Source organism: Halichoerus grypus, chromosome 3, assembly GCF_964656455.1.
Source record: "Halichoerus grypus chromosome 3, mHalGry1.hap1.1, whole genome shotgun sequence".
Classification (NCBI taxonomy): Eukaryota; Metazoa; Chordata; class Mammalia; order Carnivora; family Phocidae; genus Halichoerus; species Halichoerus grypus.
In genome coordinates, this window is record NC_135714.1 from 6,621,469 (window position 1) to 6,637,338 (window position 15,870).

The 15,870-nt window shown below is 49.8% G+C and overlaps 1 protein-coding gene across 7 annotated transcripts in view; it reads right to left on the bottom strand.

Moving 5' to 3' along the window:
• Window positions 1–15,870, bottom strand: part of SLC2A9 (solute carrier family 2 member 9) — a 222,302-nt gene that overhangs the window by 30,092 nt on the left and 176,340 nt on the right. For all 7 annotated transcript variants that reach the window (XR_013446272.1, XR_013446274.1, XR_013446273.1 and 4 more), the window contains 2 exons: window positions 11,421–11,522; window positions 8,774–8,849 (listed from right to left, as the gene is read on the bottom strand). Coding sequence is in view for 2 of the 7 variants with exons in the window: in XM_036110537.2 (XP_035966430.1) it covers window positions 8,774–8,849; window positions 11,421–11,522 (178 nt within the window). In the remaining 5 variants the exon portion in view is untranslated. The remainder of the gene's footprint in view (window positions 1–8,773; window positions 8,850–11,420; window positions 11,523–15,870) is intronic.

Sequence of the window (15,870 nt, forward strand, 5' to 3'; positions counted from 1 at the left end):
CTGTCTTCCATCAATTCCATCTCCAGCCGCTCTTCCTTCACTCACTCCCTGCCCTCACTGGCCTCCTTGCTGTTCTTTCAACAGATCAGACATGTTCCTGCCTCAGGGCCTTTGCACGGACTCTTCCCTCTGCGGGGTGTGCTCTTCCAACCATCTGCATGTCTCATTCCTTCCAACCCTTCCCATCTTTGCTCAACTGTCACCTTGCCACCGAGGCCTTCCCTAACAACCCCAGGTCAAATTCAATACTTTCCCAGAGGTGGTTCCCACCCAGCTTCCCTGCTCTAATTTTCGCCACAGTGCTTATCCCATTCCTATACACTTTATAAGTGACTTTCCATATTGTTTTATGTCTCCCTCCACTATAGCAATGCTCTCTGGTGACAGGTGTTTTTGTCTCTTTTGTTTTTATTGTATCCCCAGCACCTAGAGGAATGCCTGGCACATGGTTCCATCAGTAACTACTTGAATGAATAGGGGGATTTAAGCCTTATAAGGGCCCAGCAAGGTAGATACTATGGTTATCTTTAATTTTCAGGTGAGGCCCAGAGAGATTAAGCCATTTGCCCAAAGCCACACTGTTAGTAAGAGGTAGAATTAGTGCCTGAACCGTGGAGGCTTCTTGTTCCAGAATTTTTACTTTGATTCACGGTTATGGGCTGAATTGTGTCATCCCCTCTCGACACCCCCTACAAAATTCATGTTGAAGTCCTAACCTCCAGGACCTCAGGATGTGACTGTATTTGGACATGGGGTCTTTAAAGTGGTGATTAAGGTAAAATGAGGTCAGATATGTGGGCCCTGATCCGTGATCACTGGTGTCCTCAAAAGACAAAGAGGGATACAGGGAGAAGATGCTGTCTACAAGCCAAGGAGAGAGGTCTCAGAAGGAACCAAGCTTGCGTGCACTTCGCTCTGGGACTTCCAGCCTGTAGATCTATGAGACACTACCTTGCTGGTGCTTAAACCTCTCGGTCTGTGCTCCTTGGTTATGCAAGCTGAGCAGACTCATCCAATCACTATTCAAGCTGAGTACACAGGTGGGGTCCAATCTGGTCCTGCCCACCTCTTAGTCCCCTCTGTTAACACCCAGCTCCCCCATAATGCCACTAGCCACCTGGACCACTTGCCCCCACTTCCCATATGGCCTGCTATCTCATGCCTTTTAACCTTAGGAAAGGCTATTAGTACCTGACTGTCCCATTCCCCCCCACCCCTCCCCAACTCTCTCACAAAGATGTCCAATCTGAATCCCCAGAATCTATGAACATGTTAGCTTGTATGACAAAAGAGACTTTCCAGGTGTGATTAAATTAAGGACCTTGGGATGGGGAGGTTATTCTGGAATATTCTATCCAATCCAGGTGGGTCCAGTATAATCACAGGGTCCTTACACAAAGGAGGCAGGAGGTCAGAGATGAGAGAAGTTGCCATGCTGCTGGCTCTGAGGACTGAGGAGGGGACACAAGATTTGGGGTGTGGGTGGTCTCTCAGTGGGAAAAGGCAAGCCGGCAAATCCCCCTGGAGACACAGGGAACCATCCTTGCCCGGTGCAAGTGATTTCAGACTTCTGACCTCCAGAGCTGTAGGAGAGGAAATCCCTGTGGTTCTCAGCCACCGAGTTAGAGGTCATCTACAGCGGCAGCCTCAGGAATCAAGCAGAGCCCTGCCTCACCCCGACTTGTCCGCAAGAACTGCGTTCTGTTAATTCCTCAAGATCCAGACACCGAACATGCTCCTTTGTATGCCCTCTGACGCTCCTCGGCAGAGGGCACTGCTCCTGGCCTGGCACCCACCTCGCTCGCATCTCCATTGCATGGGTAACAGGGCGTTCAAACACAAGCTTCACTTGGACTCAGGACCAAGAAACAACAGAGGCAGAAATGCCAAAGTCTCTGTACGCAGGATGCACAAGGAAGGCCAGCAAAGGTTAATTCACCGCCCTCGAGCCCCTTCACCCATTTTGAGATTAGCGGTGAGTGAGGAAGTCGAGGAGGGACGGGGGCTCTTGCTGGGTTGTGAACCCCCAACCCACAGGGGAGGGGTGGGGTGCTCCTCTTACCCCATCTCCTGGTCCCTGGAGGCTGTGATAGTCACTTTATATGGCACAAGATGTGATTCAGTGAGTGATCTCACCCTGGATTATCAGCGTGGGTCCTCAGTGCATCACAGGGACCCCTGTAAGAGGGAGGCAGAGGGATGCAGGGCAGACACCAGGGAGAAGGCCATGTGAAGACGGGGCAGAGATGGGGGGATGTGGCTGCAAGTCGAGGAAAGCCAGCAGCCGCCAGAAGCCAGGAGAGAGGCCTGGAACAGATTCTCCCCCAGAGCTTCCGGAGGTGCTGGCCCTGCCCCCACCTTCATTTCTGACTTTGCTCTCCAGAGCTGAGAGAGAATGCATTTCTGTCCCTTAAAGGCTCCCCTTTGTGGTCCTGCGTGACTGCAGGCATAGGAAATGGATACCCTCAGACCGAGAGTCAGGCTCTCACCTCCACGGCTGTGAGGATCAGTTAAGTGTCAGACTCCTCTGCCAGGTTCTCAGGGATTGCTCAGCTCGGAGGAAGACAGCGGCCGGTGGACACCACAGAAGAGCCTAGAAGCTGGGTGCCTGTCACTCATTTCAGGGACTGCAGGACCAGAGCTTTCCACGTTTCTGTTGAAAATCCAGGCTTACGGGTTGACACTTTGGAGGGCCCAAATTCTTCCCCAGAGCAGCATTTGCTTGAGATTGCTTCGAAGGGAGGATCCTTTCCGGAGAGGACGTGGCAGCAAATCATAAAGAGCACGGCCACGTTTTCCTACTCATTTCAGGAGATAAGCTCACTAATTAACTCTGCCTTGGACCGTGGGAAAGAGATAAGTAGGAAAACTAAGCGTTTGCAAAAGCGAAGAAGGGAGAACGGCAGGAAAGATGAGACCGCAGAGCTGTGGAGATGTGGGTTCAAATCCTGGCGGGCTGCCTGTGCACCGGGTGATGTGGGCGAGGCAGGCTCCCCAGAGTAGAGGTGCCCTCGTCGGGGATCGGGTGTCTCCTTTGCAGGGTGCTGTGAGGACAAGGGTGAAGGAGGCAAAGTACCTAGCGCTGAGCAGAATATATCAATTTTAAAAGTTCCACTTTGTCTTCTTGAATAAGCAGAACGTGCCCCTTCCACCCATCTGCTTGGCATTACGTGTCAGATGCTGTAAGCCCCTCATTTCCAAGCCCTGGCCCTGCCCCTACAGCTGCCTGGGGGTAAGCAAATAGTTTCCTGCCTACTCCGTGCCCTGCTAGTTTCTAAGGCTGCTGAACAGATCACCGCAAACCTCGTCACTTGAAATAACAGAAAGGTATTCTCTCCCAGTTTTGGAGGCCAGAGCGGAAGTCGGGGTACGGTCAGGGTTCATTTTCCCAGAGGCCCTGCATGAGGAGCTGTCCCGAGGCTCTCTTAGCTTCTGGTGTTGCTGGCAGTCCTTGGTGCTCCGTGATTGTCCCTGTGTCACTCGAATCTCTGCCTCTGTCTTCACGTCACCTTCTCCTCTCTGGGTCTCCCCGTGTCCTCTCCTCATCTTGGAAGGACACCAGTCATTGGATTTCGGGCCCACCCTCAATCCAGGGTAATTTCATCTTGAGATCCTTAACTAATGACAGCTACAAGGACCTACTTCTAAACAAGGTCACACTCTGAGGTTCCGAGCAGACGCGAATCCATTGCGGGGTGACCTATTCACCCCACTGCAGTAGCTAGGAGCACAAGCACTGCCCTCCCGCTGACCTCGGGAGCATCTGCCACGAGTGACCTTGGAGAGCAGAGCCTCTCGGGGGCCCCAGCTCCCTCATGTGCCCGCTGGGAAAGCCGCAGTCGGCCCGTGGGGCTGGGGTGAGGGCGGAGAGAGCTGGCTCAAGCCAGACACCCAGCACAGACCCCGAAACACCCGAGAGATACACGACTGCCCACACTCTCACTGTTACCATTGTAACTGTGACTTTTTTTTTTAAAGATTTTATTTATGTGACAAAGAGAGACACAGTGAGAGAAGGAACACAACCAGGGGGAGTGGGAGAGGGAGAAGCAGGCCTCCCGCCGAGCAGGGAGCCCGATGCGGGGCTCGATCCCAGGACCCCAGGATCATGCCCTGAGCCGAAGGCAGGCGCTTAACGACTGAGCCACCCAGGCGCCCCGTTACTGTGACTTTTACTATCGTCCTGAGGGTCTGTGCTGGAGACATCAATGGCCAGTGCTCAGTTTGGCTAGCTCACTGAGCATGAGTCTTTGGGCGGTCATGGAGCTGGTCACTAAATCTAGAAGCTTCCACAGACAGGAGTGGTTTGGGCTGGGCTGGTGGCTTAGGATTATTCAGAAAACATGTTAAAATGCCATTCCTGTTGCCTGCCCAGTGGCCTGGACAGGGCCTTGGGGTTATGTTTGACCACAGATGGGGGTTTCTAAAGGGTAGCCGTCCAGCTGAACTCCTAATCTGGGTCAGACTCTCATTTTACTGATGCGGAAACTGAGACCCGCAGAGGGACATGGCCTTGCCCAAATCACTGCAGATTTTGGCAAAAGGGCAGCAACATTCTGAACCATCCACAGATGGCCCCTCTGGAGCCCACATCCTCCCTGTGCCTTAGCTGGGGCAGCAGGGTGTGCTGTCTCCTCTCCTGGCCAGGAAGCAGGGCTCAGAGAAGTGACTAAGGAAGGTCACAAGGTTGGCTCAAGGTCAACACAGCCAAAGCCAAAGACGTAAAATGCATTAGTGAATAACAATACGTTAGTAAGAGAAACCAGTCTATGGATAGGTGGGGAGCCCTGGCTATCTGAACCTTTGTTATCCACACGCTTGTTTCCCAAACACAGAATAAAATAAATTAAGATAAATGTGTTGACATATCCTTGCTATCTAAATCCAGTTGCTTTTTACACGAATCTCTGAAACCAAATGGATTTAGAGCGGAGGAAGACACGTATTCTTACTGTGGATGAGAATATACTTAATGCCACTCCCCACTAACCTCCACCCACAACAGCAGGGAACGAAGAAAAAAAGAGGAAAGTTCTTCAAAGTTCACTCATGCAGACAAAGTGAACAACAACACAGAAATCTATAAAAGCTGTTAAAAATCATTCTTTTCTGGACAGAATTCTGTACATTCTCCATAGATAGCGAAATAAGATAAATTCAGCAAATTATTTTTCTGTATGATTTGGCTTTCAGCAATTTGACCTCCAGTGTGCTGACTTTTGATGAATTAACTTTCACTAAATCGTTTTGCTTCCCGCATGGCCAAAAGGTGGAGGGGTGGACATTGGAAGTTAGTGTCATATGTTGAGATCATCTAAATGATCGGGTCTTTGACATCTCCCTGTATCTGCCTTTACCATTACAGCTTGTCTTGTTATCAAACATTCCTCCAATTATCCCAGTTTGAGTGTGCCTTATCCTCCCAGTAGGACCCTGACCTCTGTTACTTAAGGTAAGCTCCCTTGAGGGCAGATCGTGTACATGTGTCTGTGTGTTTCACCATTATATCTCCAGGCCTGGAAGGATGCCTGCTCCGAAGTATGCCCTCACTATTTGTGAAATGGGTGAATGAATGAATGATATCTCTATCTCTATCTATCTATCTATCTACCTATCTCTCTACCTACCTATCTATCCATCTATATTTCTCTCTGAGAGTCCATAATTGTCTTTCCAGATTAAATCAACATGATAGATAGGGGAGCCCTTTTTCCAGCCACTAGGCGCTCGGTACGTCCCATCAGGGTGGCTCTGGCCTTCTGGAGCACTTAGAGCAGGATGACCTTCTAAGAGCAGTGACCATACTCCATGTTTCGGGGTAGACAGTGGTGTGTCTGTCCTCCCCACCAGCATGGAAACCTCCCTTGGAAGGTTTCACTTGGTGCCAGGCACAGAGCCTCCACGTCATAAGATTTTTCACACTGTAACTGAAATGCTTTGGTGGCATCTCCTTTCCTTCAAAGATAAAGCTCTTTTACGGTGCCTCATTTATTAGCTGTCACGGCCACTGCCTCGGGGTTATGCACACAGATAAAATATGTAGTTGGAAACCGCCTGCCCCGTTTCTCTTTCCCTTCACCTAATTTCAACTCCCTGTCAAGCCTCCTTGAATTGATTTGCTCACCACAGAAGCTGCCTCAGGCAAACTCCTGGTTTCTTTCCTGGGAGGATGATCCTTTTCACTTAATTCTGGAGGGGCAGCCTCAAACGGGGAGTCTCTCAGTCCCTTATCTATCAGCATTTCTGAGCCACACTTTCCCAGGATGGCTCCTCCTGGGATCTGCTCCTGTCCAGTTAAGATGATCTCCCAACCCAAGTGGCAGCCTCCCTTAGACGGGTAATTTCCCTGGGGCTTAAGTTGTGCATTGTCAATGTGAACTGAAGAGAAGTTTCTAAAGCCTGGCCGATCTTACAGCGGGTGAGGCTTGGCAGCTGGGTGACCATGGTGGGGCTTGGAGAACAGAGGGTAAGGGGCCCCTCTGATCTGGGATTAGGGAGGGTAGGTGGACCTCCCTTTAGGGAGGCCCCCAGATGCTAGGGAGAGCTTAGAATCTAAACCGCCAGAAACTCAGCAGGCTCTGTGATCAGAAGAAAACCGTGTTTGCCCACGATGGGAGTAAAATCAACAACAAATCTAACACACCTGTGGGGTTCCAGCGTGCAGCCAGATTTCAGGGCCCTGGGCTATAGCCGAAACTAAGAGTCAGAAGCTTAACCGACTGCGCCACCCAGGTGCCCCAAACTTTCTCTTTTAAAATTTACAAGAGGGCGCCTGGGTGGCTCAGTCATTAAGCGTCTGCCTTCAGCTCAGGTCATGATCCCAGGGTGCTGGGATTGAGCCCCGCATCAGGCTCCCTGCTCAGCGGGAAGCCTGCTTCTACCTCTCCCACTCCCCCTGCTTGTGTTCCCTCTCTTGCTGTCTCTCTCTCTCTCTCTGTCAAATAAATAAATAAAATCTTTAAATTAAAAAAAAATTTACAAGAAAAATAATTTTTTGCTCATAGGTCATACGAAATAAGCTATGGGCCACATTTGGCCCACGTGCCGTAGTTTGCTGACCCCGGACGATAGAACTGTCAGTTTTGTGAGGTAGTGAGTTCCCCATTGATTGAAGCACTCAAGTGATGGAGGGATTTCTGGCAGGAATGCACATCGTCTAGGGCTGTGCTTGCACTCCCACTGCAGAGGTGTGTAGTTGTGACAGAGGCTGTGTGGCCTGTAAAAATATTTATATCTGGACCTTTACAGAAAATGTTTGCCAATCCCTGCATTAAATAAATGAGTATATACAGGAAACAGATGAGCCGGTGAAGGTGTGACGAAGCAAATAAACCAGGATGATGTGACAGCACGTGTGTGGATGTGTGTGTGTGTACAAGTATCTGCATGTGGGTGTGCACATGTGCATACTTGTGTGTGTGTATGCCTGGGGGTGCTGATTTTAGATGAAGAGGCCAGGAGACGACTCACTGGGCCTGACATCTCACGGGGGATTTGCACACCAGCCCGTAAGCCCTGTCCTTCTGGTCCACACCCCAGTGTTCAGAGGCCTCGCCTAGGGCCTCTGGCTGCCCCCCTGCAGGGGTGCCCACGTGAATGCTGCCCATAGAAGGGGTGATGGGGGGCCCCGTAGGACTGAACACATTTACATGTGCCCTTGTTGGTCCTCTGGTCAATTCGCTGCCCCGCCTGCAGGGAGCCTCCGTCTTCCTCAGCCCTCTGATCCCCATCACAACATGGCGTGGGTGTGTGTTCCTGTGTGTGTGCATGCCTAATGCCCTTCCCCCTCGTTCCACAGCCCATTCTGCCGTCCCACTGTAATAGCCTGCTGTCCGGAATCGCGGACAGATGCTGTTCATCCGTCACAGATGTGACAGGACATGGAACGTGATGGCCCACGAAAAGCAGCAACACAAAGGGAGAAAGAGAAATTCCATTCTATGTGTTCTGATAGGAACGTAGTGTTGTTTTCCTCAACATAGAAACCACAATAACCCCAGCCACACCTGCCAGACAGATGCGCTCAGTCCCAGCTGAGGGGGACCCCTGTCTGGTGGGACCCCCGAGGACACAGACACAGAGCCAGGGAGTGGCAGGGCCATTTTATAGATGGGGAAACTGAGGCCCAAGGAGAGGAGAGGACTTTCCCGCTAGGGAAATGGCAGAGCTGGGGCTGGAAGTGAGTCCTGGGGAAAGTGAGGCTCAGAAAACTCCAGACTCCACCCTCCTGCAGCTACAGTATAAGGTGGTGGTGATCAGGGCCCTGGGAGTCAGGTGGCTGCACCACAGCTCACTCGGCGCCTTCTTCGGAGCTGTCACGAGCCTTAAATGACTTAACGCGCATCAAGTGCTTGGCCACGTCGAACACATACCCAGTGGTCAATAAATCTCAGACATTACTATTATCATTATTATTATTATCATAAACATCTCCACGCTAAACGGTCACTTCTCTGTGGGCACAGACTGTAACTTGAGTACCTCCCATTCAGCCCAAGCTAGTGGATCTGGCTCAGTGCTCTCGCAACTGTTAATTGTAGCTGTGATGTTGTTCTATGTTATCAACTCCCCAACTCTGGGTGCGCCTGTTACCTGTTACCTACCATACGTGGGATGGAAATGAAGGCCATCACTGCATTTAAACAGGTAGGGGACTCTCTCTCTCCCCCTCCACTCCCAGTCAGGCCTTGCCCCTTCCGGGCCTCAAGCTCCCATGTGTACAACGAGAACACCCCAGCTCAGTGGTGCCGGTGAGGAAGAAGGCGTGCCTTACCTGGCCCGCTGCAGAATGAGGCAATGATGGCCAGGATGCACACGATACTCAGGTACGGGATCCAGGGGGCGTGGTCCTGCGAGAGAGCAGGGGTGTGGGCAGGGGAGGAGGCGGCGGGGCAGAGAGGACCTGGGTTCTCACCCCAGCACCTCCTTGATCCATCTGCATGACCTGGGGCAGGTCACTTCACATCTCTGAGCCCTGGTTTCAGTGTCCATAAAATGGGGATAATGATAACCCCCGGGCCATTCCATCCACCTGTTTTGCAGACTGAGATAAAAAGAGATGATGCCTCCCAAGAGTTTAGCAGTGTCCTCAACATACAGCAGGTGGTAAATAAATGAGTAACTAATACTGGTTGAGTGCTTAGTCTGAAGCAGGCAATATGAGAAATTTTACAGGCACTCGCACATTTAAAAAATTTTCTTAGTTAATCCCTCTCGTTGTGTAAAACACGACATTTCTACCCCTGCTCTCCTGACAGGTATGAGATAAGTTAACTGGTGTCACTAAATACGTTTGGGGGGGCTGTCACTCGTCTGGCAGGGTCGGGGTGGCTCGGTGCTGGGCATGGAAAGATGTCCAAGCAGACTGGATGTGTGATCATTAGAACATGGTGTCACCAGGGATGGGACATGGTGAGCATGTTTGGAGGTGCTGGAGCACCTGAGCCCAATCTAGAGAGATTCAGAGAGGGGAGGAGACTGTGTTCACCTTTGAAGGCTAAGCCAGGGTCACACAAGAGCAAAAGGAGAGGAAAAAAAGTTCCAGGAGACGGTTCTACATGAGCAAGGGCACCGAGGCACAGGCTTCTCGAGAACAGCATAGGGGTGAGCAGCAAATGTTCAGAGTGGAGGGTGATGGGTTGAGAGGGGGGGACAGCAGCCCTTCCATGTTCAAGTCCATTGGCTCTTGCTGAAGGAGGATCTAGGATTGAGGGGAGTGTTGTGGGGTCTCGTACACTGCGTGGCTCACTGTTGCCCTAAGTTGTCCATCCATCCATGCATCCATCCATCGTTCATCCATCCATCTACCCATTGATCCATCCATTATACATCTATCCATCCATCATCTATTCATACATTCATCCATCCATCCATCATCCATCATCTATCCATCCATCCATTCATCCACCCACCCACCCATTATCCATCCATCCATCCATCCATCATCCATCATCTATCCATCCATCCATCCATCCACCGACCCACCCATTATCCATCCATCCATCCATCATCTATCCATCCATCCATCCATCCACTCACCCACCCATTATCCATCCATCCATCCATCCATCCATCCATCCATCCATCCATCCATTTGTTCATTTGGCAGATTGTTCTTAGTTTCTCCTGGGTGCTATGCACTGGGCTGGGAGGTGGGAATACAGAAATGATACAGGCATGGCCCTTGCTCCCACAACTCTATCAGAAAAGAGAGATGAGTCAACAGGGAAAGCCAATCCTGTGTGATAAGTGATACTGCAGGGTTGCCCCTGGGGTCCCTGGGAACACAGAGGAGGGTGCCTCACTGACACACGGGATTAGGGAAGGCTTCCTGGAGGAAGAGGTATCTAAGAGATGTGCAGAACTTCCTGATTTTGGAAAGCAAGAGAAGCCAGTTGAGCAGAGGAGGCCCCCAGGGAGAGGAAAGGGCAGGCTCTTTGGAGGCTGCAAGGCAATAGGGCTGGGGGAGTGGGGAAGGGGGGACAGAGGCAGAGGAGGGCAGCCAAGCAGGGAAGAGCTCTGAGACCTTGTGAAGTGAGGCCTAGGGGGGCCCACTTGCTCCAGGCCACCCTTCCAAACATCTGCCACAACTGCAGAAAGACAACGTGCCAGGACATCACCCAACTGTGAGGGACCCAGCTCGGTCCATCTGAGGGGCCTGCAAGGGCACCCTGTGCAGGTCAGCCCTGGTCTGGCAGTCGGGCAGGAGGGGTCACTGCCAGCACATCACCCCCACGGCAGATGCTTCTGCGTCCTGCCTGGTCAGCGCCCCAGCAGCACTTCCTTTCTGGACGACAAGCTGCTGTCCGTCAGGCACCACCAGGCTAATACTGCCTTTTTCTAGAGGTTTTTGGGACCTTAAGACATTCGGCAAATGATCAACACGTGCAACTTTCCACTCAGGGATTCATTTTTGAAAAGTGCCAAGATTTGTCGACCACCGTGACCTTGCCTCATGCTTCCCTTGGTGCTGAGCCAGGCTCGAGGCACCGAGAAAGGGCTCCGTCACTGCAGGTTGTCCTGAGCAGTGCAGGGGGCAGGGGATAGGAGGAAACCCCAAGACCCTGGAATCTCATCCCAGCTCTGCCATTTACTAGCTGTGGAACCTTGAGCAGCTTCTTCATGTATATTTATGCCTCAGTTTCCTGTCTCCATAAAAGGGAAAAATACCACTTTCACCAGTGATATTTCCCCAAACCTACATTCCCCTAGCACTTGTCATGTTCGGCTGCCCTTCCAGGTACTGTAGGTAGTTTCTCATTTAATCCTCCTAAGACCCCTGGGTACAGGGACAACTGTCCCATTTTAGAGATGGGGCCGTGAGGAGCAGAGCCCCTGCTGGAACCCACCCCGAGAGCACTGGAGCTGGAGGCCGGCTCCATGCTGACGTCCCTCGGGGCATGACGGACACACCCTCTCACCTGCAGCGTTAGTGTGATGGTGAGGATCCCGAAGAAGAGGGCCATCAGCCCAAAGCCGCCCATGAGGAGGGGTCTCCGTCCCAGGCGCTCGATGACCAAGCCCTAGGTCAGGGTGAAAGAGAGATGGTTATTACTTCCCTTCTAGCAGCAGGAGAGGGGGAGCGTGGAACCAGCACTGGGGTCATGGTTAAAGGACAGATTGGACCTTCAGGTAGCCCTGCCACTTTCTCCATGGCCACAGCCAGAGTGGCAAAGGTCTTTATGAGAAAGGGAGGGAGAAGAAAGTCACCATCCTTGAGCACCTGCTGTGTGTCCATACACCCACCTTTCCTTTTAATCTTCCTCGTCAGGGAAGGGTGGGCTTATCCGCAAAAGGAACTCAATGGACGTGGTTGCTGTAGCCCTTCGCCCACTCTTTGGAGCCAGCCTGCCATGGAAAGCAAGGGCAGTCTCTCCTAATACCCCTGTGTTGTCGATTCTATGGGGCAGACTCCCAAGGCAGGGGCCCAGGGGTGGGAGTGGGCAGAGAAGGTCTGACGTTTTCCACTCTGCCTGTGCCTGGGTGGGTCAATTTCATTCTGGGGTATGATACCAGGAAGCTCCTATGACTGCAGCTTCTGAAGCCATGTCCCCCGGCCCAGCTTCCCACCGCTGTAGGACTGTCACTGACCTCTACCCGGCTGGCCCTGTGTCTACCTCTCACTTGGGCAAAGGTGGGGCTCTTCACTGAGCTCCTTCAAATGTCAATGACCCTGAAAAATAGTGATGTACCTAAGTTTCAGAGACAGGCAGACTTGGGTTTATATCCTGGGTCAACCACTTTCCAGATGTGTGAGCTTTGGCAAATGACTTCCCTTCCCAGAGCCTCAGGGCCTTTATCTGTGAAAGGAGGTCCAAAATACCCTCCAACAAGGCTGTCTGGAAGGGGCGGGTGGTTCAATAAGAGACTGCATTCAAAACACATAACAAGTCTTCCGATTATGCCAAGTACCTTCCCTCTTCTTCCCTCCCCCATCCCAGTGCACAGAAAGAAAACACCGAAGATCAGAGAGGTGAAGTAACTCAGTGGCCATCACACAGCCAGTAGAGAGAGACAGAGACAGAGATGGGTGGGGGAGGGGAGAAAACTTGAACTCAGAGCATCTGCATAAAAATGCACAGCTTTTCTCCACTGGGCAATCAGGCAAGGCTTCCTGGAGGAGGCAACAGTAGTGGGAGCTTGTCAGGCAGAGGGACCAGTAGGAGCAAAGGCCCTGGTCAAATGAGTCATCTGGTTTGGATAAGGGAAGGCAGCAACACCGCCGAGGGCCACGAAGCTGGAGCAGATGCTCCTCTTGTCTGCCAGCTTCACGTGATGGTGAAGGGAAATATATGATTATTCTTTTACTTGTTATTTTTCAGTCTTTTCCAAATTTTCCACAATAAGCTTTTTTTTAACTAAAAAAAAAAGTCTAAAAGATAGACTTAGCTAAAGCATTGGAGATGCTATGCCTTGAGTCACAAATCATTACTCTTCCCCTGTCCCCTGGCGATTTCTAATAGCCACACATGCAAATCTTCACTATGTAGGATGTCTTTGCTACACTCTCAGGATGGCATCACCATTCCCCACAGTTGAGCTCACACTGAAGACAAAGGCTGCTCATAGCTGGAATGTGGGGCAGCTGTGAATCTTGGGTTACAGTGCCCAGTGACAGAGTGCTGAAATGACGAGAGAAATTACCATGATGAGCATCACAGTCATTGTGAGCTGCCGAGCACGTAAGTTGCGGTCCTGAGATAAACACGTGCTGCATTGTTACACAGAGATTAACGTGTACTTGTTACTGACTTCAGTGTTTTGAGTGTTTTTTCTTTTTTCTTTTGGTTTGCTTTAGTTTCTTCAAAGGCACCACCAACAATTTCAGTGTCAGCAAGTGTGTCCCAGATACTAACTAGTTGAGACGCACTGTCTTACATCGTGACACCAATATTCAAGCGCTTTGGGGTGGGTGTGGGGATCTGGCTATTCCGTCTCCCTAAAGTCTCCTGATGAATCAGTAACCTGAGCCAAGGTAGAGCTGGAAACACTTCCCTGATTTGGAAAGAGTCTCTAAAGATGTCTAGGAAGACACCAAAGAAATAGCTGTGAGAAAGAAAGAGACAAAAACAACTCTGTCCGTCCTAGTGGGAAACCCAATCAGTCTGCAGGGCTCCTTTCTTTGTCTCTGCCTCTTTTAAATTGTTTTAAAGTGCAGCCTGTCAAAGGGGATTAGAGTAAACATGGTATTTCCACTCCACATTAAAGTCATTAATGAAAACATTAACTCAAGATGAACAGTGGCCTCTGAAGGTTACTGATGTCAGTTGGAGGTGGACTGTCAGCCTCCAAGAAATCCTTTCTGGGGACTCCTGAGCCACAGGGTTATTCAGCCATCTGGCAGCCATGTACCCACCACCTATTGTCCATCCCACAGTGCTAGGACCGCTGGTGGAATAATACAGAGAAGGTCTTTTGTCATTGTTAGTATTTAAAAATCAACTTTACTGACTTAAATTCTTAGTTAGATTCAATGAAAGATACTGATTTTAATTGTACAGTTTGGTATGTTTTAACAAATTTATATACCCATAAAGCCATGACCACATCAAGATACAGAACATTTCTGTCACTCCAAAGTTCCCTTGTGCCCCTTTCCCTAGCTGTAAGCAACCACTGATGTACTCTCCATTACTCTAGATTAGATTAGTCTAGATTAGGTTAGAAGTCCATATTGGTGATCGCTATACTTTAAAAAAAAAAAAGATTTATTTATCTATTTGAGAGAGAGAGCAAGCGAGCCAGTGCATAGAAGGGCAGAGGGAGAGAGAGAGAGAATCCCAAGCAGACCCCATGCTGAATGTGGAGCCCGACTCAGGGCTCAATCCCATGACCTTGAGATCATGATCTGAGATCAGGACCTGAGTCAAAATGAAGAGTCAGACATCTAACCAACTGCGCCACCCAGGTGCCCCAGTGATCGCTATACTTTTGAGATTCAGCCCTGTTGTATATACCATTCCTTTTTAGTGCTGAGTAGTATTCCATTGAATAGATATACCACAGTGTGTTTTTCCATTCATCAGTTGATGGACGTTTGGGCTGTTTCAGTTTGAGCTCTTATGACTAAAGCTGTTGTAAACACTGGGGTCCAAGTCTTTCTATGCAGATGTGTGCTTTGCTTTTTCTTGGGTAAATACTCATGAGAAGAATGTCTGGATTGTATGGGTAAAGTTTTTGTGAGAAACTGCCAAACTGTTTTCCAAAGGGTTATACCATTTCAGATTCCCACCAGTGGTGTACAAAAGTTCCAGTGGCTCCACATCTTCATCAACACTTGGTATTACCAGCCATTTTGGTATTAATCATCCTTAAGGTGAACAGTGGTATCTCACTGTGGGTTTTAGTTTTAATTTTCCTGGTGCCTTACAGTGTCGAGACTTTTCATTTGTGTATTGATACTTCTGATATCTTCTTTTGTAGAGTGTCTGCCCAAGTCTTTTGTTCATCTCCAAGTGGGCTCTTGGTCTGTTTTTGTTGTGTTCTAAGAGTCCTTTATATCTTTGGGATTCAAGCCCCTGGTGAGCTGGGTACTCTGTGAATATTTCCCAGTCTGGCCTGCCTTTCCATTTCCTTCACAAGCTTTTTTACATAGCTACAGCTTTTAATTTTGATGAAATTCAATTAATCAATTAAAAAAAATGGTTCATCCTTTTTAGTCCCATCTAAGAAATCTCTGCCTACCCCAAGGTTGCAAAGACTTCCCCCTATGTTCCCTCCTAGAAGTTTTATAATTTTAGCTCCTATGGTTCAGTCCATGGTCCATTTTGAATTAATTTGTATGTGGCATGAGGTAAGGGTTCTTTAGTTTTTTTTCCCATGTGAATATCTAGTTTTTATGGTACTTACGGTAAGACTAACTTTCCCCTTTGAATTTCTTTGGCATCTTTTGTATTTCTGGATTCTATTCTGTTCCATTGGTCTGTATGGCTGTCTTTATGCCCTCACCATGCTGTCTTGATTATTCTGCAGTGAACATTCTATAGCACTTACTATGGACCAGGTATGGTGCCAAATGCTTTACATATAGTAATAATTTGATCTCCTAACACCTCTATGGGTATGTGGAGGCTCAGAGAGTTTAGCAGCCTGCCCAAGGTCATACAATGGCAGAGCCAGCATTCAAGGTCAGGCATTCTGGTTCCAGAGTCTTGCTCTTAACCCCTGCACTGTACTGCCCCTCCTCACTGGCACATACAGATTTAGCAAAAGGATATATGCAGGCTCCAAGGCTTTTCTTCCTTTGTATGAGGCCCTGGCACAGGGACGCTGAGAAGAAGGAGACAGGAGTCCTTGCCCTTGGCGAATCTTATGGGTTGAATTGTGTCATCCCCCCAAAAAAGATATGTTGAAGTCCTAACCATTGCTACC